This window comes from Penicillium chermesinum (assembly GCF_028974085.1).
Source record: "Penicillium chermesinum strain IBT 19713 chromosome Unknown utg000006l:1.0-2335141.0:1.0-2336784.0, whole genome shotgun sequence".
Classification (NCBI taxonomy): domain Eukaryota; kingdom Fungi; phylum Ascomycota; class Eurotiomycetes; order Eurotiales; family Aspergillaceae; genus Penicillium; species Penicillium chermesinum.
Window position 1 is genome coordinate 727049 of NW_026695316.1, and position 22780 is coordinate 749828.

The 22780-nt window shown below is 51.7% G+C and overlaps 9 protein-coding genes across 9 annotated transcripts; 5 read left to right on the plus strand and 4 right to left on the minus strand.

Moving 5' to 3' along the window:
- Nucleotides 1-1167: 1167 nt before the first annotated feature.
- Nucleotides 1168-2945, plus strand: N7468_008058 (uncharacterized protein; the record flags this gene model as incomplete). Its single annotated transcript, XM_058477354.1, has 3 exons — nt 1168-1191; nt 1252-1377; nt 1443-2945. 3 exons carry the CDS (start codon nt 1168-1170, stop codon nt 2943-2945), a joined length of 1653 nt encoding a protein of 550 aa, XP_058327699.1.
- A 127-nt stretch (nt 2946-3072) lies between these two features.
- N7468_008059 (uncharacterized protein) lies at nt 3073-3564 on the minus strand (the record flags this gene model as incomplete). The annotated part of the gene is made up of 1 exon (XM_058477355.1): nt 3073-3564. One exon carries the CDS (start codon nt 3562-3564, stop codon nt 3073-3075), a length of 492 nt encoding a protein of 163 aa, XP_058327700.1.
- Nucleotides 3565-4027: 463 nt separating this feature from the next.
- Nucleotides 4028-7898, plus strand: N7468_008060 (GRAM and VASt domain-containing protein; the record flags this gene model as incomplete). Its single annotated transcript, XM_058477356.1, has 2 exons — nt 4028-4428; nt 4490-7898. The coding sequence occupies 2 exons, from the start codon at nt 4028-4030 to the stop codon at nt 7896-7898; spliced, it is 3810 nt and encodes a 1269-aa protein (XP_058327701.1).
- A 746-nt stretch (nt 7899-8644) lies between these two features.
- N7468_008061 (uncharacterized protein) lies at nt 8645-10280 on the minus strand (the record flags this gene model as incomplete). The annotated part of the gene is made up of 2 exons (XM_058477357.1): nt 8645-9105; nt 9161-10280. 2 exons carry the CDS (start codon nt 10278-10280, stop codon nt 8645-8647), a joined length of 1581 nt encoding a protein of 526 aa, XP_058327702.1.
- Nucleotides 10281-11042: 762 nt separating this feature from the next.
- Nucleotides 11043-11620, plus strand: N7468_008062 (thioredoxin family protein; the record flags this gene model as incomplete). Its single annotated transcript, XM_058477358.1, has 3 exons — nt 11043-11085; nt 11158-11233; nt 11323-11620. 3 exons carry the CDS (start codon nt 11043-11045, stop codon nt 11618-11620), a joined length of 417 nt encoding a protein of 138 aa, XP_058327703.1.
- A 602-nt stretch (nt 11621-12222) lies between these two features.
- On the minus strand, nt 12223-12745 carry N7468_008063 (hydrophobin family protein; the record flags this gene model as incomplete). Its single annotated transcript, XM_058477359.1, has 3 exons — nt 12223-12279; nt 12333-12424; nt 12475-12745. The coding sequence occupies 3 exons, from the start codon at nt 12743-12745 to the stop codon at nt 12223-12225; spliced, it is 420 nt and encodes a 139-aa protein (XP_058327704.1).
- Nucleotides 12746-14621: 1876 nt separating this feature from the next.
- N7468_008064 (uncharacterized protein) lies at nt 14622-15630 on the plus strand (the record flags this gene model as incomplete). The annotated part of the gene is made up of 2 exons (XM_058477360.1): nt 14622-14691; nt 15062-15630. The coding sequence occupies 2 exons, from the start codon at nt 14622-14624 to the stop codon at nt 15628-15630; spliced, it is 639 nt and encodes a 212-aa protein (XP_058327705.1).
- A 719-nt stretch (nt 15631-16349) lies between these two features.
- N7468_008065 (DUF2985 domain-containing protein) lies at nt 16350-18507 on the minus strand (the record flags this gene model as incomplete). Its single annotated transcript, XM_058477361.1, has 4 exons — nt 16350-17059; nt 17139-17213; nt 17275-17697; nt 17754-18507. The coding sequence occupies 4 exons, from the start codon at nt 18505-18507 to the stop codon at nt 16350-16352; spliced, it is 1962 nt and encodes a 653-aa protein (XP_058327706.1).
- A 2872-nt stretch (nt 18508-21379) lies between these two features.
- N7468_008066 (RNA recognition motif domain-containing protein) lies at nt 21380-22733 on the plus strand (the record flags this gene model as incomplete). The annotated part of the gene is made up of 4 exons (XM_058477362.1): nt 21380-21576; nt 21735-22035; nt 22102-22323; nt 22386-22733. 4 exons carry the CDS (start codon nt 21380-21382, stop codon nt 22731-22733), a joined length of 1068 nt encoding a protein of 355 aa, XP_058327707.1.
- Nucleotides 22734-22780: the final 47 nt, after the last annotated feature.

Below are 22780 nucleotides of genomic sequence, written 5' to 3' on the forward strand. Positions count from 1 at the left end.
TTCAGGCCGCGAGGATGTCTATGTCGGTTATTGTTGGGTGAAGGAGAGACTGGTCGATCATCTTTCCCGGCTGTACTATGGCCACGCGGATGGTATTGGGTTGCCCCATTTTGACGGGTTCAAGCATGCTGGAGATTGAAATCTGTTGTGGGATGAACTTTGAGTCTTTCTGATGTATCAGGCAGAGGAGACGGGATATGACTTGCTTTTTACACCACCCGCGCAAAGGTCTCTGTGCATTCGGCCCCATTTCCATCACCCTAACAACCACCCGCATTGTTATTTTTTCTCCTCCACCTCCCCCATGGCATCGATCGCTATCAACCCGGAATGATATTTTAGCAAGATAACACAAAGAATTATATACCGAAAAATACACAGGTTTAGTTTAAAGAGCACGGGACGTACGTTGAAAATTGGCCTGTATACTCGCCTGATCTTAGCCTATTAACCCGGCCTGGAATATACTAAAGTGTTAAATTTTTTTTTATATTTGAAGACTCATGTAGATGGGAAGATCTGAAGAGGATCGGGCCTGTTTAAAGAGTATATTAACGGTGTATGGGATGCGTTAGACCAGACGAAGATTGATATATTAATATCGAGTGTGGGAAGAAGGATGGATAAATTATATGCAAACCAGGGCTATTATACGAAATATTAAGCAAAGGAACTCTGTATATAAACTTGATTATTCAGTATATCGAATTTTAGTATGATCCAGTAAGGGTGGGTGATGTAGGATATGTAACCGTGAATCTAAAGAAGTATTTGATGGAGTAGATAAAAGAGGTATGCACACGGACTTTTTGCCCCCTATTGTATATAGCAGCTTGAATCGGCAAGGTGTAGAACAACTACAGCTACCGGATAGATAGACGGATGGACGGCTATTGACATGGCTGCTACAACCGGAAAGTCTCTAATATTCTGTTTTCCATATTGGTATGGCTGGTGCATGACGGACATATAGCTAAATAGCAACACAGTTGCCAAATTTGCGATGTTTAAAGCTCGGACGGATAGCTTAAGGGAGGGGCATTTGAGACCCCGTGATCTCTCTCGAACCTTTCCCAACTTCCTCACCCCCGAAGCGTCCCTCAACTCACTGAACAGCAGCAAACCTCTTGCGACCTACTTAGCCTGCGCGTCGATGAATCTTCCATCATGGAGGCCGCTCCACTGACGTTGGTCAGTCCCATGCCCCCCTCCCGCTTGGGCCGGAGATAACCTGAGCTAACCTGACCCAAGGCCCACACCCATGCTAGAAATGCGGTTCTTGAGACCCGCAAGTCCAACCCGGTGGCCGCCAGTGAGGAACATGACTTGGCTGCGGGTGAGTTCGCCGCAGCAAGTCAGAAATGCACCGATCACGAGGTACTTTCCTATTCGAAACCCCAAGCTTGGGTATAAATGGAAGCTAAACGGGAGATGCATACTAGGCCCTTCGGACCCTACAGCTGCTTGAAAGCCACCACAAAAAACTCGCCGAGATCTTGAGATTTCAACATGAACACCCAGAGGCATCTACTGCCGCCCTAAGCCCGACTTCAGCTTCCGCCTTTGATACCCCAACCGCGAGGGGGAGCGCCGCCGTCCAGGAGGCACATGGGCAGCCACCACGGCTTCCAGGGCACCCTCGGATCCCAAGTCGAGAATCCTCTTCGATCGCGAGCAACCTAGCAACAGCTCGAGGGATCCCCGCTCAACCTCGCCGCGGATCGCCTGTCTCACCCGCACTCTCTGTACAGCAAGCCGGGGCAAAGATGTCGGACAACAAGACTAGGACTGGAGAGTCAAAACTTAGGGAGGTCCCGAGAAGTAACCGCACCAGGGCTCGTCAGCCTTGGACACCTCCATTGCCGAGTCCAAGCGAAGTTACATCTCAGGAAGTAGCACCTCCCCAGATGACCACCAACGCCAGAGCATCCGTCGCGGATGAGCCGTTCCAGCGGTTCTATTCGACCTTTGAAGGACTTGTGTCTAAAATTACCGCTCCGCTGGCCTTTGCAGGTCTTCCGCTTGGAACAGACGATGGCGCAAAATCTGGACCTGCAGCCGCCAAGTCTGCGGCCGAGACTAAGGTCGATCGCAACCATGCGACTTCAGACCGGACTAGTGCCGAGCCAGACGTGAACAAAATATTCTCCAAGGCAGCTTTAAGATCTCTCCGCGACTCTCAAGGTGCTGGACCTGCCAACCCGGCAGAGTCTTTCTGCATTGTGTCCACAACGGGCGGGACCATGTCTTACGCTGAGATCTTGAAGAGAGCAGAGAAGGAAGCTCGAAGGGGTAGTTTCGATGAAGATGACGATTTTGTAGACGCCCGAGAAACGCCCTCCCAGTCACCTGAAATACGCCAGAGCGCAAGCAACATCAGAGCTCGGGCATGGCGCGGCACTGGCGACAAGCAAATGAGCCTGCGACTAGAAGAGCTCGAAACCGAGAATAAAATGTTGAAGCAAGCATCGGATACACTTTCTAAGCGTCTTCATATGTGGGAAGTGAATGCCCAATCGTCTTCTATGGCTCTACACCAATCCATACGCGTCATTCAACACCAACGCCCGGGATCCCCTGAACAAAACTTCCGTGGTCTCTCGGTTAATAATACATCGCCTGTCACAACGATGAATCCACCTCCATCCCACCCACCAGAGGTAGATCTGAGGATCAAGGAGCTTGAAGAGCAGGTTCGACTTAGCAAAGAGAAATTGAACCTTGCTGGCGCTGAGAATGAGAAATTGAAGAAGACTCTTGGCAGATATCAAGACCGATGGCACCAGTTGAAAGAGGGCGCTAAGACCCGTCGAGCTGAAGGTCGATTCAGCGATGGGCAAAGTGGTGCAAGCTCCAAGACTCCGGAGCTTCCCACGACTCCCCAACCTGACACGGATTCTTCTGACAAATCCACGCACCGTGCAGGGAAAGTCCCAGAGAATTAAGAAATGAGTATTAGCCTCACAAATATTTTTGTTATAAACATTCTCACTCTCGTTGACTGATGTGACAAATAAGTAAACACGGCTTTATGATCAAGGGTAGAAAGGCATCAAACGTATCTTGAGGGTTCTATAATGCCGGCTCCATAGCAGCAGCCTTGGTAGGAACCATTTCGCCAACCTGGGAAGCTGACGTAGCAGGGTTCAGCAAAGAGGCACCGGAGACAGAAGCCGACGAAGTCATGGTAATTGAAGAGCTCGTAGCAGTTAGAGGACTCCCTGAAAGGCCATTCCCATAGCCGCTACTGTTACCTCTGTTCGACCCATTCTTGTCCCTGATATTGAACGCGCCCGAGAACGGGAAGACATTGATACCCTTCACGTACACCATCATGTACGCGGCCTTGATATAGAAATTGTTAGTGTTTGGCATATCGTCGCTAAGATCCCATTTATACTTGTCATCGTTGACTGCCACCTTGCCATGATAAGTTACCTCTGCGATTCCACCAATGGTCTTCATGGGAGTGATGTTTTTGACCACCTGGTTGGAGGTAAATGTCCCCCAAACACTCAACTCGATAATTGCGGCAAGAGACTGTGTTTCAACGTATACGAGCATTCTATGGTGTCTTGCATACATTCTTAGGGATCAAGCTATGGTTGTATAGATGTCGGCAATGCTGCGTCACGTGGTGCATCTGGGGTACGGATGCGGTATACGCATTTGCTCATAGTACTTTGTCCGCTCTAACGCAATAACACGACTTTTGATTTGAACCTTCTGAGTGCTCAAAGATCGAAACTCTCCAGGGGCCAATCACTTCCTCGTTCGAGGCTCCAAGCCAAGAACATTGACGCTGCGTGGAACGCGGTCCAGATCTCCGGGCCACCTGACTAAGTAGCCCCCGTCCAAGCTGTCCAACCCCCCCCTCGATCCTTTGGACACTTGTGATTTGGCGACTTGAGCAGGAACCCATTTGCTCCATTGCCTCATGGAGATATCCAATCTGATCAAGCTTATGCTGTGATTGTTTACCTCTTTCATTGCTCATTTGTTCTACGGTAAACCCCCCTCGTGTGCCATGGCGGACTCTGAGTCCTCCAGCCTCAAGGGCGGAAGGTCACGACGCGCGTGGACTCTGTCTGCAGAGTCCGAATCAATGGAGGCATCTAGTCGGAGCAATGGCAGATCTTCAAATGACTCCGAACGCCCCAGGACCCAGGCCGGGGAGGCTCCTGAAACCGCAAAGGCTAGCCCGAGCGGTTTCTCCAAGCTCCTCAAGTCGCGTGGTCGACGACGGAAAAAGGATCAGAGCCAAGAAGACATTCCACCTGTCCCTGACCTTGTCATAGATCAGGATCTGGAGCAGTTTCCTTCGCATGAGTCCGGGGCCGGGTCAGCTATACCTTCATCGAACAACAGCTCCGCTCCGCCTGAGGCTGAGACCACCAACTTGCTGACCGACGACTCGGAACCGGAGAAGTGCGTCCAAAGAAATAACAGGCCCCATATAGACTATAGGCTAACCCTTGGCCCTCTACAGAACACCACCTTTAATCTCCCGTGACTCCCATACCGGTTTCTACACATCCTCTTCCCCGCTTATCAAGACCACATCGGTGGACTCGCACGGTCGTGAAAAAGACAATGCCGAAGATGGATCAGCAGTTAGCGCTAGCAGCGTAACCGCGTCGTCAGAGTCAAATGGCGAACCTCCCAAACTGCAATCGCAACCTAGCCTGAACTTGGATGTTCCAGTAGAGACCAGTGGAAAGCGTCGAGGTGTTTCTCCCGGGCGGCGACGACTGAAGGATGCATTCAGCTCATCTGAAAAGAAAGGCGCGGGTGACGATGCTGATGCAGCATCGTCCAAGTCGGGGGGCAGCAGGAGAGCAAGTATATTCAGCAGCCGTCGAAGCAGCTTGTCCGCCAAACGAGCCCAGGCGGCCCCAGAAGCACCCCCGCCATTACCCGCACCGATACAAACAGATATACCAAAAGACGAGCCGAAACCGCGAACTTTGGAGGAAAGCCCCATCCCGAATACGCCCCCCTCGACGGCCATTCCAGTTACAGCCCCAGCCACTACAGTGACTCCTCCAACCCCTACGGAACACAAGCCATTCCAAGCTGGGATAGTGGGTGGAAACATCACGGACTCGCCAGAGAGCATCAAGCCGCGAAGCTCCATGTCTTCGACGGGAATTACAACTGTCAGCCCCTCAGGTAACATGATCTCACATCGGAGGGTGCGATCAGCTTCTGCAGCGCACGGACCGAGCAAGTTATCATCTTCAATATCATCTCTTGGCCCAGTACACGAATTGGCAAAGCCGCCGAAAAGTGCCTCAAGCCAGCAGACAGGCTTCTTTTCGTCCATGTTTTCCGCCGCGCAGAATGCTGCTTCTTCCATAACCAGCAGTCTCAATGTACAGCAAAGAAACCGAACCGATGCGCAACCGTCGCCCAGTGATCTCGATCCACCTACTTTGGAAGGCGACTCGGAAGACTCAGTGCATCCCTCAAACACATCGGGTGAAGCTAGTAAGCCTTCTACCGTTGAGACGATGGGCTCTGGCGATCTCAACTTCAGTCATCTGGATCTCGATGTCCCATCGGGCGAAGTACTGTCCAGCAACGATAGGGCTGTCGTTACCGATCCAGAGACTCCTGACAGGCGCCGGAATAATGCAGTACGTCGACGAGACGAAGAGGCTGCAAAGCTAGAGGATGTACACGCGGTACGGGCAGTTAATATGGCCTATGAGAAAGCATCCGAGAAGGGTGCGCTTGGTTCACCGGGCGACGAAGTTTTTGAAAATCAATCCTTTGCATCGCTCCCAAGAGACGGTGTCTTGACGGGTGACCATACTCCTCCCACCGGCAGTGTCATTGACAGTGACGTGGGTAGCGGTACTAGGCGCACTGGAAGTGTGCGGAGTCGACTTTCTCGCCGACACCGGGGCATATCAGGCGCAACAACTTCGACCATCGGTGCCATTGGTGCAAACGCCCTCGCTGTTGGTGGTCCCACAGGGATCAATTCTAGTGTACCGCGGCTTACTGGGTTCGCTGTTGCAAGCAAAAAGCGCAATCGCGATTTCCATTCACTTTTCCGAAGCGTTCCTGAGGACGACTACCTCATTGAGGATTATAGTAGTGCCCTCCAACGTGAAATCATCCTTGCTGGTCGCCTCTACATCTCTGAAGGTCACATCTGTTTCTCCAGCAATATTCTTGGATGGGTTACTACTCTGGTTATTAGCTTTGATGAGGTGGTTGCCATTGAAAAGGAAAACACCGCCATGGTTTTCCCAAATGCCATCGGAATCCAAACGCTGCACGCCCGCCACACATTCAGAAGTTTGCTTAGCCGTGAATCTACGTATGACCTGATGGTCAACATCTGGAAGATCAATCACCCCTCTCTCAAGAGCTCCGTCAATGGAACGAGAGTGACGAGCGGCACTGGGGATAAGACTGAGAAGGTCGGTGACGGCGAGGAAGAATCTGCCACCGATGTCTCTGATGAAGATGAGATCTACGATGAAGATGAAGAGGGAGACAATGCCGATAGCTTCTTCGATGCCGGCGCTAGTGCCAACGCTAGCGATCGATCCTTGCCGGGAAGGGCTGGCTTAACTCGGCAACCATCGGGCCTATCCGGGACAGGCACTGTAGCAGCTGGGCAAGCCTCCGGTAATGACGCTAAGAATGGCAATAAGAAGGGCGCAGGTGAAGAGGATTTCCCGGGTCCATCTACCCACGCACCGTCCGAGTACACAGACCCTGATGGGCAATACGAAAAGGTCATAAAAGACGAAGTCATTCCTGCACCCCTTGGAAAGGTCTATTCTTTCGTTTTCGGCCCGGCCTCCGGCGAGTTCATGACCAAATTCTTGGTGGACAACCAAAAATCGGGAGAATTGCAGTTCGAGGGGACGACTAAGGGACTTACCACAGAGAGCCCAACTCGCAAATACTCCTACATCAAGCCTCTGCCAGGCTCAATTGGCCCAAGGCAGACCAAATGTATCAGCACAGAAAACTTGGATTTCTTGGACTTGGAGAAAGCGGTTCTCGTGACCCTTACTACTCAAACCCCCGATGTGCCGAGTGGAAACGTATTCTGTGTCAAAACAAAGTATCTTTTCACATGGGCTACCAACAACCAAACTCGCTTCTTGATGACCTGTTCGATCGAATGGAGTGGCAAGAGTTGGTTGAAAGGCCCCATTGAAAAAGGTGCTATTGATGGTCAAGGAACTTTCGGTACTGACCTCGTCAAAGCCTTGAAGGCAGGCGTCACCCCGCGTGAACGTGCCACTGGTGGTGGAGGCGGTCGCAGCAAGGGGCGTCGCAAGAAGGGCGATGCGGAGATTCGTGAGCCCTCAAACGATGCGGCTAACAAGGGAGCTGCAGAGGCTAGCACAGCCAATGCTGAGTCCTGGGGTCTGTTCGAGCCCGTCCGGCCTATTTTGGAACCTGTCACGAGCATGGTCAAACCCTTTTGGAGCAATAACATCGCCGTCTTGATTGTTGGCTTGCTCCTATACTTGACTTTCTTCCGGTCGCCATCCACTCCAACCATGCTACCGTCCGACGTCGGCTGTTCCAGCTTAAGTCTCCCTCAACGCCTAGCTGCCTACGAGGAAATGTGGAGACTTGAGGAGAACGAACTCTGGAACTGGCTGGAAGAACGAACCGGTATGGATGGCATGGTCTTCCCTTCCCTCCACCAAAGGACAGCACAACAGCATCGTCAATCTTCGCGGGTCAACGCTGCTGACCAACGCGATTTCGTTGCGAGACTCCGCGAGGAAAAGGTGTCCGATCGTGAAATGAGTCACGCTATTCGGACCACCCGACAGCGACTTGATATCCTCGAAGAGATGATGAACGGTCGCCGAGTGGATGATGCTCCCGACGAGCCTGCTCGTTCTGAGCTTTGATTAATACCACTGTCTCCGACGACAGTTCACATCCAAACCATTTTCCAAGACACCCCTATCACCTTTTTCCTCCATGAGATTCTCGTTCCTCTATGGGCATTCACCTGGCCCTACTTTTTTCATCGAACTTTCTTCTCTCTACTAGACTTTCTTCTCTTTATTGGTCCTTTTTTGTGTTCACTTGCAGGTTCAGCATTAGCAAGGCGTCTATCTCTCGACTGACGGACGTGTCAGCGCAATCCTTCACTCTCATTTCCTCATACCACTGGCATTACGCCATGTTTGGTACTTCACTCCTTCCTTCTGTTCTGCATGGAACAACTTTTGATTTGTACATGAACGCCAACTATTTTGCCTATACCGGATCAGCGGGCCTATTCCTTTCCTTTCTCTGTTGTGTTGTCTGAGCGTGCTTTTTTTTTTTTTGGGTTGGTGGTTGAGATTGCCTTCCCTTAAGCGTCAGCTTCTTTCTTTTTTTTTTGTTTGTCTAGCCTGGCGTTGGACTTGCCAAAGCGCGTGTACATAGCAGCCCACTTTTCAAATAAGAACTTCCTTCAAAAAATGGCGTATCGCCCTAAGCTACGTTGAATAACAAGCGGCGCACGTAAGCTTTCGGGAGCATTGAAATCCAAATTGGTATTAAGCGGATCAATATGTATAAAGTAAGTATGTGCATTGTGCATCTTCCGAGAATCACAAACCGCTTGGGATCGAAAATCAGAAAATAAAGCCTAGTATAGCTGCCTTCATTCCTGCAGCTCTTGGCTCCTCGAGCGGACCATCTGTCGATTGCCCGTCATCGACGTCTGCCATGGCTTGATACGCGAAGACCAAAGCTCGTCGATCTGCTCCAACGTAAGACAGCCAGTTTCAGGCACAAGGAAGAAAATCAAGACCGCGATAACAACAGTCACCCCCGCATAGAAGTAGCCAACATTAGGCCCCATATTCCCATGATCCGCGTCCAGCATATAAGGCGTCCAAAAGGTGGCGCCAAAAGAAAAAATGCCATAAAATATAGTCGTATTAGCCTGTCCATAGGTACGGAGAGATACGCTGTGCATTTCAACAGATGCCAGGCCGGCAGTGGGTGCAATAGTGCCCCCAAAGATGAACGCCCAGATGCCCAAGAGGACGACGATGACAATCTTCGACGTTTCATCCTGGCCTAAGGCGGTGCTCACAGACGAGAGGATAAGCATGCAGACTGCCATCGCGGTATACCCTCCTAGAATAGAGAGTCGACGCCCGCCATATTCCACAATCCAAGGCCCAAGGCATGAGCCCCCCCAGAATGCAGACGCCAATGATCACATTCACCAGGTACGGGTCACTCAACCCGACTCCTCGGAGGAAGGTCGTTGCGTAGGGCTGCACGAACTGAATCCCGGTGATGGAAAGCCCGACCATGATCAACGCCGATGCCAATGTGCGGCGTAGTTGGCTTTTGTGGTAGATCTGATACCACGAGGTCGAGCGCAGCGTTGCTTGCTCGGTTTTGATATGGGCCTTCACATTCTCAATCTGGGCCGTGATGGCCGGCGAGTAGGGATCCATGTGATACAGGGCCGCGAACGCCTTCCGAGCTTCTCCTTCTTTATTAGGATTATTGCCCAAGATCCAACGCGGAGACTCGGGGAACATGAGGATGCCGGTTCCAAGTATGAAGCCCAAGGGGATCTGACACAAGATTGGTGTTTTCCACTGCCAGTTATTCCCCGGTTCAAGTCGTGCTGAGCCTGCACAAACCGCGGACGAAGCAACGTTTCCCAATGCCAGCCCTAAATTATAGACACCCAGCGAGAATCCTCGCTTCTGCGCCACGATGCACTCAGCTCCATATGTAACAGCTGATGCGACCAGGAGCCCGATTCCGGCAGCGCTTATACACCGACAGACCATGTAGTGCACGAAGCTGCCAGCTCCACGGCCACCTGTGCCCAGCATCCCGGCTGCTCCGATGATAGCGAGAACACATCCTATTTGTATAGAGCCGCGACGGCCGAAGAATCGGCCTGTCACACCGGAGAGGCCCCCTCCTATGCCAATGAAGAGGTAGTTCAAGCTGATCATGGACTGCTGGAGAGCAGTGAGAAAGCACTGCTCGACTACCAGACCTGTTTTAGGTTCCATGAGGTTGCTGCAAGAGCCGAATGCCTTTTTATAGGACGGCATGATAATAACCGTGCCGGTGTATCCGTTATCGAAGTTCGCTATCCAAGCTGCGAAGGCGATCCATATTGACAGGCGCAGCATGGCCGCTGTTGAACCTGGCGTCTTGTGCAGGTCTGTAAGGCTTACGTTGGGGATTGTCGGGTTTTTCGGACAGCGCTTCAGGGAGACAGTGTCATCCGCCTCGAAGCTCTCGTCGAACGACCGCATTTTGAACGTGCTGGCTATGGAGGTATTGAGGATGAAAACTTCACAAAGCCAGGTTTATATCGCCTCCAAGCATCATACCCTTATCTTGTGATGATATAGGCCATTCCGAGCCGCGCAACCTGCCCGCATTCCACCGAATTTCTTCCAGTCGTACTGGGTCATTGGGAATGCTAGGTCTCTTCATGGGCCAATGGCGTTGGAATGCATGATCCTGTGTGTGATGTGGTTCCCTGATCCAAGAAAGCTTGCCAGGAACCCCGGTGGCCTATTGGTGGAAATTACGCTCACGAAACCAGGCCTGTGGGTTTTAAGGTAAGCTAAGCTATTCGAAATTGTTTCATAGTCATCGATGCCAGATGACTCGAAGCATCTGATGCCAATTTGCGTGTAGACCCTTGCCAGCTAAAGCCTTAATGATGATGAAGACATATGAGTAGCATTTTTAGGGTTTTCTACCACCACACTGGCGATGCTTAAGCTTCCGGCATAAACCACAGTGGATTCGGCTGCCAGAAGGCAATTTTAAGCCTGAGGTCCACTAATTTAACCACGACATCAGCTGCTCTCGAGAAATGAGTCTCTGCAAACAGCACAAAAAGATGAGGATAAATGCAATAATAACATACATTAATCTACCGATGCGTAATGTTAGGAAGTGCCTGCGTTGAGGTAGTTCAGCTGTCATACATATAGGGTTGATCACGTGCAACGAGCTCCGTGTTATCGCCGTGACTCCGCATTACCGTCGACGGACATCCCACAATGGAGTTGCGAACAATCGCCATCTTGGCCGTGCTGTTCATCGGTAGGCGTGCCCCTGGCCATGTTCCTCTGGCCGTGAGCTGGATTGAATGAGCAGAGCAACTCACATGAACAGCTTACCGCATCTACCAATTCCGCAAAGAAGCCTCTACGCCCATGATGTCGCACGGAAAGGTGATCAATGTTGACAAGTAAGGAAAACCTTGGACACTACCCAATGGCGGTGTACTGCTTTGTTTTATCTATGCGAAATACTAATCCTCGCGCGTCTGGAAAACAGCGATGTCATTTTCAAGGCTCTCGTCTCCAGTGGCCCTGCCGTGATCGATTTCTATGCCACATGGTGCGGCCCCTGCAAGGCTGTTGCGCCTAAGGTCGGCGAGCTCAGCGAGAAATACCAGAATGTGCGCTTCATCCAGGTCGACGTGGATAAGATGCGGGGTGTCGCGCAGCAGTTCGGCGTGACTGCCATGCCTACCTTTGTGTTCTTGAAGGATGGGCAAGAGGTGGCCGACAAGCGGGTCCGTGGTGCTGACGTCCGAGCTCTGGAGGTTGGAATCCAAGCCATCTCCAACTAAATATCCCATGCAAGGATAACAAAATGTGGCGCTGTTAGTCCAGCAAAGTTCTTGAATGAAAGCATTCCATATTTCACACTGGATGTACCCGGCTGAGTAAACTGACACCCACCACCGTGGACATGACCTTGTTTAGCCCGATGCGTTGTTTGAGGACCGGAGGTCACTAAATACTTTTTGCTGTCATGTTACTATAAAGGAAATGATTGGAATGACTACCAATAACCTGCGCGGCACAGAGGGGGTAAGTTTAGCAAGCGCTATGCGCCAGGATACCGTATTCATCGACGAGAACGGTGGGTATTGTCAGCCTGGCCCCAATGACATCGACAAAATGATTACGTGCTTCGATGCATAGGACATTAGTTACACGGTCCATATGTGGGACTGGCAGGTGAACAGCAGTCATCCAAATTGAGCGTTACTCATGTAACCAGCACGAGGCGTAGAGAACGAAAGGTATGTATTAGGTGGAGACGCTCTATCTCGATCTAAACCAAGACACTTTGACCACAGAACAGACAAAAGAAATAACAGATGAAGGTATAGCACCAGACTCCTCCAACTATCAGCCCCCCTTTTGAATCGCCAGAACGACCCGCTTACAGGATGGAGCCAAGGGCAACGCAAGGAAGACCAGCGCCAACAAGGTCGTTGCTCTGGGAAGAAGGTTAACATAGCTCAGCCATGACCATGTTGGGGAACAACTTACGGCAGTGGAAGGAGAGTTCGCACAGCAGGCGATGTTCTGCTTGCACCTCTGGTTGATGAGGTCCTGAACAGGGACAGCGATGAGCAAAGCGACTGTGATAGTGTGAGCAGCGATTTCGAAACCAACGTCCGGCGACACTTACCCTGCACATCGAGCTTGGAGCACTGGTCGAAGATACCAGCACCGTCGGCACCAGAGCCAGTGCCGATCAGGTTGGAGAGAAGGCCACCAGCAAGGCCCGAGTTGACATCGGTGGTGTCACCGGCGTAGACGGCCTTGTTGCAGCAAGAGAGCTGGGCCTGGTCACCACACTTGGCCTGGGCCTCCTTGACAGTCATTCCCTCGGGAACGGGCCACTTGATGCCTCCGTGGCCCTGGGCGTTGAGGTCGCGCTTGGTGGCGTCGACGGTCATGTCGCCAGTGAGGTTGTCACTGAGGGGGGGCGGCAGCAGCCAGGGTGGAGAGGGCAAGGACAACGGCGCTCAGAGAGAACTGCATTTTGGAATGTATTAAAGATTATAGGTCTTTAAAAGAAAAGATAGGGTTTTAGAGCTGTTTTGGGAAGAAGGTAGAGAGAGAATGGAAGAGAAGCGTGTGATGGAGAAGGTAGAGAACGATTCAAAGCTCGCCTTTTATCTTCGACGGCGCGATTGTTTGGGCTCCCGTCGAGCCTCTAGCTTGCTCGTAGAAATAACACAACAAGCGTCCCATTTCTGACTTTGGAATGTATACGCAAGGGTGTGGCGTCCAGATAGACGTTGAGCTTAGCACTCGATGTCCCTCGATTGGCGGGTTTGGTCGCTGAGGAATTTCGGCGCCGACAAGCTCAAGCCCCTTCGCTCCTACAACTCCCACGAACCCTACATTCCAAGAACCAGTGGCATCCATGAAAGCTACCCTACAGCCGCTCTCTATCTCGGGCTTTGAGCCTAACGAAGGGATCATTTTTGTTCCGGGGCAGAAACAAGCTTGCTAGTGATGGCACTCGTGATTAGTCGCCATTATTATCGAATACCTTCTATCTTTCTAGAACTATGTATCCCTCGGCCTTTCTGTGGTGATTCCTTGTTCCAGAGCCATTGCCTGAGTCACTCAAATGCTTCAGTGGGGTCGGGGTAACTGATCACTGTTGGAATAGTAGCTACTTGACCCATTAGGTCTCGACATCCTTGACTTTCTTTAGGGGAGCCGAGTTTCGAAATCCTCGGCACTTGTTTCTTATTCACAGCAAGATAACTTGATCGCAAGTGTATACCATAACATCCATGATAGATTATTGTGGAGAACCATAAGTTGGTTTCCTTTTTTTTTTCCCCGACTCGATCCAAGGCTGGATCGATTAATCGCCACAATCAGATATCACCCCTGACGATCTTATTTTCTCTCCTCTAAAGGTCCGATCTTTGTGGAGTTCACCTCACGTTACGATGGGCAACCAAATGGATCTGCACCGATTCTTCTCCCCAGCACCCAGTGCTCACAGGGGAAGAATGCATTCTCGATGTCCTTGACACGTAGATCAGGCCTTGGTGAACGCATACCCAATGCGGCCCTCCGCAGGACTTGAACAAGTGAAGCTTTACACTGAAGCCCTTGATCTCTGCGAATTCAGCTTCTCATTTGATGCAGTAGGTATGCACTGGGCACAAACCCAGGTCCGAAATCTGATTAGTACAGCTATTACGGGCTGGGGGTGATTTCATCCCTTGTTTCTCGTGACCAACTTTCAGCCTTGGATTTTGAACTGGACTATACTCCTGGCCGACTGTAGTTACCGATGAGTCTGTCACGGCTTAATTCTGTGGTATAAGCCCATATTGTTCTAAAGAAAAGAAAAGAAAAGAAAAGAAAAAAGAAAAAGAAAATCTCTTTCCCTACTCGTAGCCCTGGCAGGGCTTGCATCACCTATGGGATAACCCATGCTTATCAGAAGACATTTGCCAGTTAGTCTGAAGAGACACTAAGGACTTTGAGCTGTGCTCTTTTTGCAGCAGACGACCATCGTATTTGGGTTGGGTCACCTGAGCTTCTTTGGTGAGCTTCATACGAATGGTAGTAATTCAGCTACTCCATTCCGCCCGCGGCGGGCTATGGAACCTGGACACTTTGCCTAGGTGACTGTCAACTTGCCAGCCCTGGTAGTAATGCATGAAAGCTTGACGCTTGATTCGAGTTCAGCATGTTGGCCACCTGGGTCTAATATCGAATTTGGTAGTAATATATGATTTTGGATTTCGGATTCCTTAGGATCACTGTATACAACGGGAAACTATATATTCCGACACAACGATGAGCGCTGCTGGGGTGATTCGCACGTACATCAAGTTCAACTTCAAGCGCATAATTTTCACTGCTACTAGTAGCATTGGCCATATTATAGCAATAAATTCTCGAAGGAGCCTTCAATCGAATTTAAAAAGGAAAATCTCGTTCCGACACTTGCAGGTCGAATTGGTCGGAGCAAAATCGCCCCGACCGCGCTAACCCCGCATTGGCGCCGCAGCTAATTGTATACAAGGATCAACATCGGATACGGGGTGACTCCAAAGCTTCAGAGTCAAGAGTTCACCCGACGGTTTGGACATGCATTTTCGCGATGGATATAAGAAAAGCAATGACACCAGCTGCGGTTTCCGATGCGAGCAAACCAATCCGAGATTGAGAACCAACATATCAAACCAATTCTTCCAATCCTTGAATAATACCGTCTGATCTACCCAACCAACAAGGTACTATAACATCAAAAAAAAAAAAGACTGCAATTGCATTCTTCGGTCCAACTGGCGGCTGCGTCAACGCTTGCCTGGCCTACACCCTCCTAAACGGCTACAAAGCGATTGCTCTCGCCCGCACGCCCGCCAAGCTCACAGCCCAACTCCTCCAGCAACCAGGCCTCACACCCGAGACCCTTGAACAGCAGCTCAGAATCGTCCCAGGCGACGTCACAGACGTGGAAGCGGTCATGAAGACCCTTATCGTCCGGGACTCGGCCACGGGCCCCATCGAACTAGTCTCGAGCGTCATCTCTGGCATCGGCGGCACAGGCGTCATGCACTACACGCGGGAAGCCCCCTGCGACCGGGTTAAGATGCGGCTTCCATCGCTGCCGCACATCGAGATTCCAGACGCGCACATCACAGAGAAAAGCACGGCGGCGCAGCTGGAAGCGCTGCGCCGCATTGCGCACGAGAAGTTCCCGTCGTACGAGGCCTTATGCGGCTGTTGCGCCGCGCGTGACTGTGATTTCGGGGACGGGGATCAAGAAGGGGATCAAGCGGGATGTGCCGCTTCTATTTAAGGCGATGTATGATATTCTGCTTCCCATCCCGCATGCCGATAAGGAGCGGATGGAGAAGTCGTTGGCTGCGGAGGAGGGAAAGCTCGATAGTGTTCTCTGTGGGGGGGGGGTTGATTATTGTGCGGCCCAGTCTCTTGAGTGGGGATCATCTTATTGCTGCTGGGGAAGATTCGGGGTATAGTTAGTTGCGGGTGGGGACTGAGAAGGAGTCTGCGCTTGGGTACACGGTGCCCCGAGCTTCGATTGGCGAGTGGATCTATCGGGAGATCGTGCAGACGGGTGGGGATCGCGGGGGGTGGGAGGAGAAGGGGTGGTTCTTACCGAGTAGCGGGAGTGTTTCAAGGTGAAGATTTGGATCTCTGAGATTTACTAGTATGGAAGTTAGGCGTTCTTTTTTCCCTTTTTGTTCCCTGTAAGAATGGATTGGCAAAAGGCAATAAACCACTTTAGATTCTTCAAACTCTCAATTACAAAGCTGAAGGAAAATGCATAGACGAGCCATTGTATAGAAAGACAACAAACAGCTGGAAAACAGGAAAAGCACGAGATCTAGAATACTCCGTAATCGAAGGGGACGCCGTTGCTTTGTGTATGTCGTCGCTAATACGAAGGGAAGGTCGAAATGGTCAGATAAATGTACAGAGCGGCGCAACAGACTGAAGAGCCATATTAGTAGTAAGTGCAGGTCGTGGAAATCGTGAAAAAGCTAGACAAATCGGCTAAGTGCCAGGGAAAGGTTCTGGGCGCTCAATCTGCGTGCTGAGTCGCTCTTCCTTGGCCTTGCGCTTCTTCATCTTTTTCATAGCTTCCGCAGTCAGTTCCTGCCTGAATAGTCGCTCGACAATATCCTTCTTGCGCGTCATGTGGTCGCCGATCATGATCAAAACACCACCGGTGATGTTACACGTGATGGAACAACACAGAATGACAGTCGTCAACGCAAATGGCCGGTACTTCGGTGGCTCCATACTCCATGTGCAGGCACCCAGGGCCATCTGGAGGATGGAATGGAAATCCAAGATGACAACGATGGCAACAAGCATGCGGAGAGGGAACGCGTAGTGCGTCATGGTCTCATGCGGCTTGTAGAAGGTGTGAGACTTGGCGAACTTCGTCTGGTGATGGATCAATTTGAGCTGCTGCTCTGGGTTCAGCACGGAGTACTCTTGATCCTCCAAGGTATTCTCCTCCAGTTCGGCTTCCTTCTGCCGTTTCTCTGGAAGGTCATTCTTGTCCTTGAGGCCGGGAAGCTTCCGCTTCTTGCGAATATTCCATGTAAGGTGGGTGTAGTGCGCAATGTAGATCATATGGTATGTGTCCACGGCTCGGAAGGGGGCAAGACCGTCACCCATGATAGCGAACAGAGCAACCAGGACGTTGTCGATGATGTTGATCAGATAAGATTGTTTACCGTGAACATTGATCCACCCTGGTAAGTGAGAGGAGTTAGCAGGCTGGATCTCAAGGAGGAGCAGGCTAAATCCCAGGTAGGAACAGATAAGACATACCAATCAAGAAAAGCACCCAAGCGAGACCGAAAAGGGTGATTAGAGTTGCATAGAGTGTCACAAGAAAACCCAAGGCTGTCATGTACTTATTAGCTTCCGGTGTACCACACTTCAAGTGCATGGCGTGGCAACTCACGTTTCGAGACATATTTACCAAAGCCCTTCATGGCACGTTTGAATTTCGACCGACGAGAGTGCAACATGTGACGGACGTGGTCGTTCAGTTCAGCAAAGTCCTCGCTGGTCCAACCTTCCAGTTCCTGTCCTTCTGGCATAACTGCATATCGTGGGCCCACCAGCACGGAAGACATGCTGGAGAAGGGGCGCAGATGCTCCAACGTTGGTCGATCCTTCCCCCTGTTATCGTCAGACAGTTCCGAGTCAGCCTCATCATTCGTCACCTCCTCTGTCAACTCGCCCAGCTCTGCGTCCTTCTCTGCGTCCTTCGGGGCCCGTGATATTGTGTATGTAGGCATTCGATTGACCCAGCCTCCCAGGTTCGGAATGAACAAGGAGTTCTGGACATTGGTCAGAGTCGATAATGCTGAAACCTCCGGGTCTGGAATTAATTAGTATATCGTTCCGAGCGGCGGAAAGTCACGGATGATAACTCACCGATCACATCCAACACGTCCACAAGATGAGACCCGTATTCCCCTTCTGCCCTTTCCTCTATGGGGTCGTTGGAGGGAGCACCACTAATGGTGGAAGCCCGGTTCCCACCGCTAATAGTGGAAGCCCGGTTCCCGCCGCTAATAGTGGAAGCTCGGTTCCGGGTGAACGGCCGCATTGCAGCCTGGCTGGTGCGACGTAACCGGCTTCGACTGGCAGGCCGTTGGAGTGTAGCGGGAGGCACATCGAGAGCTTCAGCCTGGCGGTTATTGGCACTGAGATAATCCGGGGCTTCCTCACCATCCTGTGGCTGCGGGCTGCGCACAGCAAGGCCCTGGTGAGAAGAGCCTTCATGTACCGTCGACATCGGCATCGGGGTATTCGCCCGCGACAAAACATCCGGCGAAGTAGCCCATCGCCCCGGTCGCGGTTCAGAGCTACTGCGTCGACGGCCGGCCACCGGGGACTCATCTTCCTCGGCAACTGGAGACCTCACAGAGACCTCCCGTGAGAGTGCAGGCAGCGGTGTAGGGGCCCTGGATGCCGATTGTTGCCCATCGACCGTTTCGAAGGAGGATGAGGAACTTATTCGTTGCAAGCGGATACTAGGCCGTCGAGCGCGGTTGGAACGTGCACGATTTGGTGGCACCTGGGTTTGCAAGACTGACAAAGTCGGTCTCGATGACGAACCCTCATTTTCCGATGCAGAAGATGCCCCATGGGCATTGGAGTCCCCGGCAGGTTCGATCGGATCCATCCGGGGGGAGTCTGGTGGGTGATACTCGACTGGAGAGGTGGCTGGAGAAGGCGTAAGTGGATCAGACGCCAGTATTCCGTCAAGAGGAAGGGAATGTGATGACAGCTGAACACCCCCCTTCAGATCTCTGAGAGAAAACTGATGAACCGCCACAACATGAGGTTTTTCGCGTTGGGACTGGAATGGAAAGCCGATCTAATTCCGGGTCTCCCACGGTTGCAAGGTTGGTCTTGGCACGCTGAGTCAGCGCGGTAAATCTTGTTTCCAGGCATTTGCTGAGTGACGAGTGTGGTGGAGTAAGGGGGCAAGTCTGTGCCAATGTTTGAGGAGCAAAGATAAGTACTTGTCGATCCCTTTGATCCTCTTAGCAAGAGCCGATCATTTCGTAATGGGCTGCATGACGGGGTGTCACAGCACTGAAAGCTCCTCACCTGTTAGTTACGCAACCATCAGAACTTCATTAAGATCCCCTTTAATGATAACCCCCAGAGGTCGATTTAGCGCCACCCCCCTCATCCCCCCGAAACGATTAAGCATGCTAAGCGTGGCTACACCATAAGATGCAATTTAGCAGCCGATTGATCTGATTCGAAGCCTGTGCTTATATACAGCATCCCTTTAATAAGGGTTCATTCCATATCATTCTTCTAGGATGGAGTGTCGTGCAGTAAAACCTACGGAAATGATATGATGATGTTACTAGGATGCTGCTTGGTCAGAAATTACAAGCCTCCGGGAAAGAATCGGTAAACATGATTCTGCTGCCCAGCATAGTTTCATAAACTGTGCCACGGGTTGTTTAGTCCATGTTTCCCGTTCGTACATAGTATGGCTGCCATCTCCTGGATTTTACCACAGTTCGATTATCTTTGAGATAATGCAAAAACTATTGGGGTCTGAGCCGCAAATACAGTTCAAGCTCTGCATGTCTGCATGCCTCCTAGCAAGAGCATTCATGCCCCTCTAGCATAAAAGCAGAATGAATTAATAAAATTACTATATAGTTATAGTGCGACTGGCCGCCCTGTGGTAGAATTCTAACGATCCCAAGCGTCTCTTAGCGACTTGTCCAGTTCTTCTATAGGAGATTATCGGCTCAGATTACGAACTTAAACCTCCTCGGAGAGTCAACCCAGGCCAAGGTGGAGAGGGAGGCCATAAGAAACCAACAACGTTTCCTGTGACGGCTTCTTAAAGAGATACGAGATACAATCTGGACGAGAAAGTGATCTGTGCGAACTGGTCAGTAGACCTGCGTGCACCTACCTTGGACCCATCCACTTCAGAATGATGATCCTTCCGCTCAAAGTGCCAAGAAGAGCGGCAGATTCCCGACCAACCACTGCGTCGAAAAAGCGAAAGCGCCCCAGGCTGGACTGCGATGAGGAGCTACCGCCTGCGAAGCGACCTCGCAGAGCGCCTTATCCTATAGAGCGCAATCACGGCTCCAGACTTGCATCTTCAGGAAAAGCTCACGAATCCAGCCTGCATCAGAGGAACAGACGATCGCATACCCGGATACCGTGTCGTATTGACCGCTGGGGCTCAGTCATACCCATTTATAAATGGATCCCAGGAGTTCATGAGCTCAGGCAGGAGCTGGAGCTAACAGACGCAGTTTCGGATTCTCAATTGGAATATATGTTAGCAACAGGATTTTTCCAAGATGATCCAGATGAACGGGAGGTTCAGTTTTCAGGAGGGAATGGGGCCATCGAATTGTCAAAGCCAAAGGTATATACTGGAGGCGGAGGGTCAAACGTCTAGCTCGCCAAAATGCTAGCAGAGGGATATTTCAGTGATAGGTAATTTGGTCAGATTGTCATGTGGGAATAGATGTTTGCTTCCTAATTTGAACGGTATTGGATAGCTCCAGAACCTGAGTATTGTAAAGCCTGTAGCGTGATCAGAACCGCCCGCCAGGGCTGTGGCGGTGTCGTGGCGGCGACAAGAGCTGACAGGCATTTTGACTCGTGGGGCTGCGAGACATATGGCTGGATCTCTCTCATGCAATTCGGTGGATGTCTTTTGCTTTTTCTCTCCTGCGGCCAAACGCATGCTGCAGGTTGTCGCACTGGAATTTTCATGTAACTAGTGTTTGCGCCGGGATTGTCCACACCGTATATGGCCGAGGGCCGCGTGGAGACCTGGGAGGCAAAGTGGGGAGGGCCACAATGACTCGGAACGATTGATCCTAATGTGGATCATGGTGAGCTGGACAAGGTGTACTCTCCGTAGTGAGAGCCCAGTCGCGGATGAGACTTGAAGGTTCAATCAGTGGTGATTCATGTCAGTCAATAGTCAACAGAAGGACCTCAAGAAATCGTACGCTAGGAGTGCAAGATAAAGCAATGATCTGCGCAGGGGAGCTTTGTGCGCACTCCATAGGTGGGTGGCGGGAAGTCTCCAGCATGACATCAAGCATGAACCCAAGCGTGTCGAGGCACCCGATTTGGGGACACTAGCGGGCCTCCCGGGAGGGCAACGACCAACGAACGGCACAGACTCGAGCCCCCCCAGAACCAACAGGGCTGCCCAAGAAGCCCCCCCAGAAGCGCGCAGTCACCCAGCAACAGCCACAGCCAGAACAGGGTCCCAAACACGGCTAGCGCACACCGCCTCCTCCTTTCCTCGAAACCGACCTCCCTCTCTCTTTCCCTTCCTCCAAGAGTCAACAACTGCCTTGAATTCCGTGAACCCATCTCTTCCACCCCCTCCCCCCCCCCTTAAATCGGTATCTAGGGCACCAAGCTACCCTGCTCCTTCCCTCACCTCCCGTCAAGTATCCTCGGCGACAAACAACCACCCCCCTCATTGTTTGTTCGACACAACCTTAACTTTTCAATTCCCCGTTTGTGTCATCTCGATCAAAATGTCTGCCGACGCCGTCACTGAGCAGCTGGCCACCGCCACCATCAACGATGCCCCCACCAATGGCACTCCCGCTGCCACCCAGGCCGCGGACGCTGCAGCTGCCAGTGCTGACGAGGGCCGCCGTTTGTACATTGGAAACCTCGCGTATGCCACCACTGAGGAGGAACTCAAGGAGTTTTTCAAGTCTTACACCATGTAAGTTTCTGTATCTCTACTGCAAGGATGGCAAAAGTGTTTGATTCCTAGCATCCAGCTGGTGTTTCATTCCCACACCTGTCACATTCTGGAGATCACCCACCTGGAAAGCAGATCAAGCTTGTTGGCAATAAGCTAACGTAACACCTCCCCCAAAGCGAGAGTACCTCGATCCCGGTGAACCCCCGCACCAACCGGCCCGTTGGATACGCTTTTGTGGATTTGGCCACCGCTGCCGAAGCTACAACTGCCATCTCCGAGCTCTCTGGCAAGGAGATTCTCTCGCGTAAAGTTTCGGTCCAGCTGGCACGCAAGCCAGAGCCTGCGGAAGCCAAAGAAGGTGCTGCAAGCGGTGGTGAGGGTGCCAGCGGCAACGAGGGGCGTAAGCGCGCCGGTGGCCGAGGCCGCGGACGTGGTCGCGCTCGCGGTCGTGGTGGCCGTGCTGCTCGTGGCCGCAATGTAAGTTTCCCAGCTCCGTCAGCTGTGTGGAGTTATTGAATGCGATCCTAACTCACGTATTTCTAGGGTCAGGATGGCCAAGAAATCCCCGAGGCCAAGGCCGACACTGAGGCCAAGGAGGAACCCGCTACCAATGAGAACGAGCCTGTGAGCACCGAGGCTACCAAGCAGGCTAAGCCCCGCGCTGCTGCTCGTGCCCAGAAGCAGCGCGGTCCTCCGGAGGATGGTATTCCTTCGAAGACCAAGGTCATGGTTGCCAACCTCCCCTACGACCTGACTGAGGACAAGGTAAGGGTTTCATCCGTGTGATTCGTTTTCTTCGGCAATCAAAAAGCTAACAATCTCCATAGCTCAAAGAAATCTTCGCTGAATACACCCCCGTTTCCGCCAAGGTCGCTCTCCGTCCTATCCCCCGTTTCATGATCAAGAAGCTTCAGGCTCGCAACGAGCGCCGCAAGACCCGCGGTTTCGGTTTCGTCAGCCTTCCTTCCGAGGAGCTTCAGGCCAAGGCCGTTGCCGAGATGAACGGAAAAGAAATCGACGGACGCACCATTGCCGTCAAGGTTGCCATTGACAGCCCTGGCAAGGAGGACGACGTCAACGAGGCCGCCGACAACTACGAGGCCACCGAGACCTCCGCAGCTAAGGAGAAGACTGAGGAGGCCGCGCCCACTGAAGCTGCGCCCGCTGAAGCTTAAATCCATAACGAAATTTCCGACCGCAGATAGCTCGTCAATTTGATTTG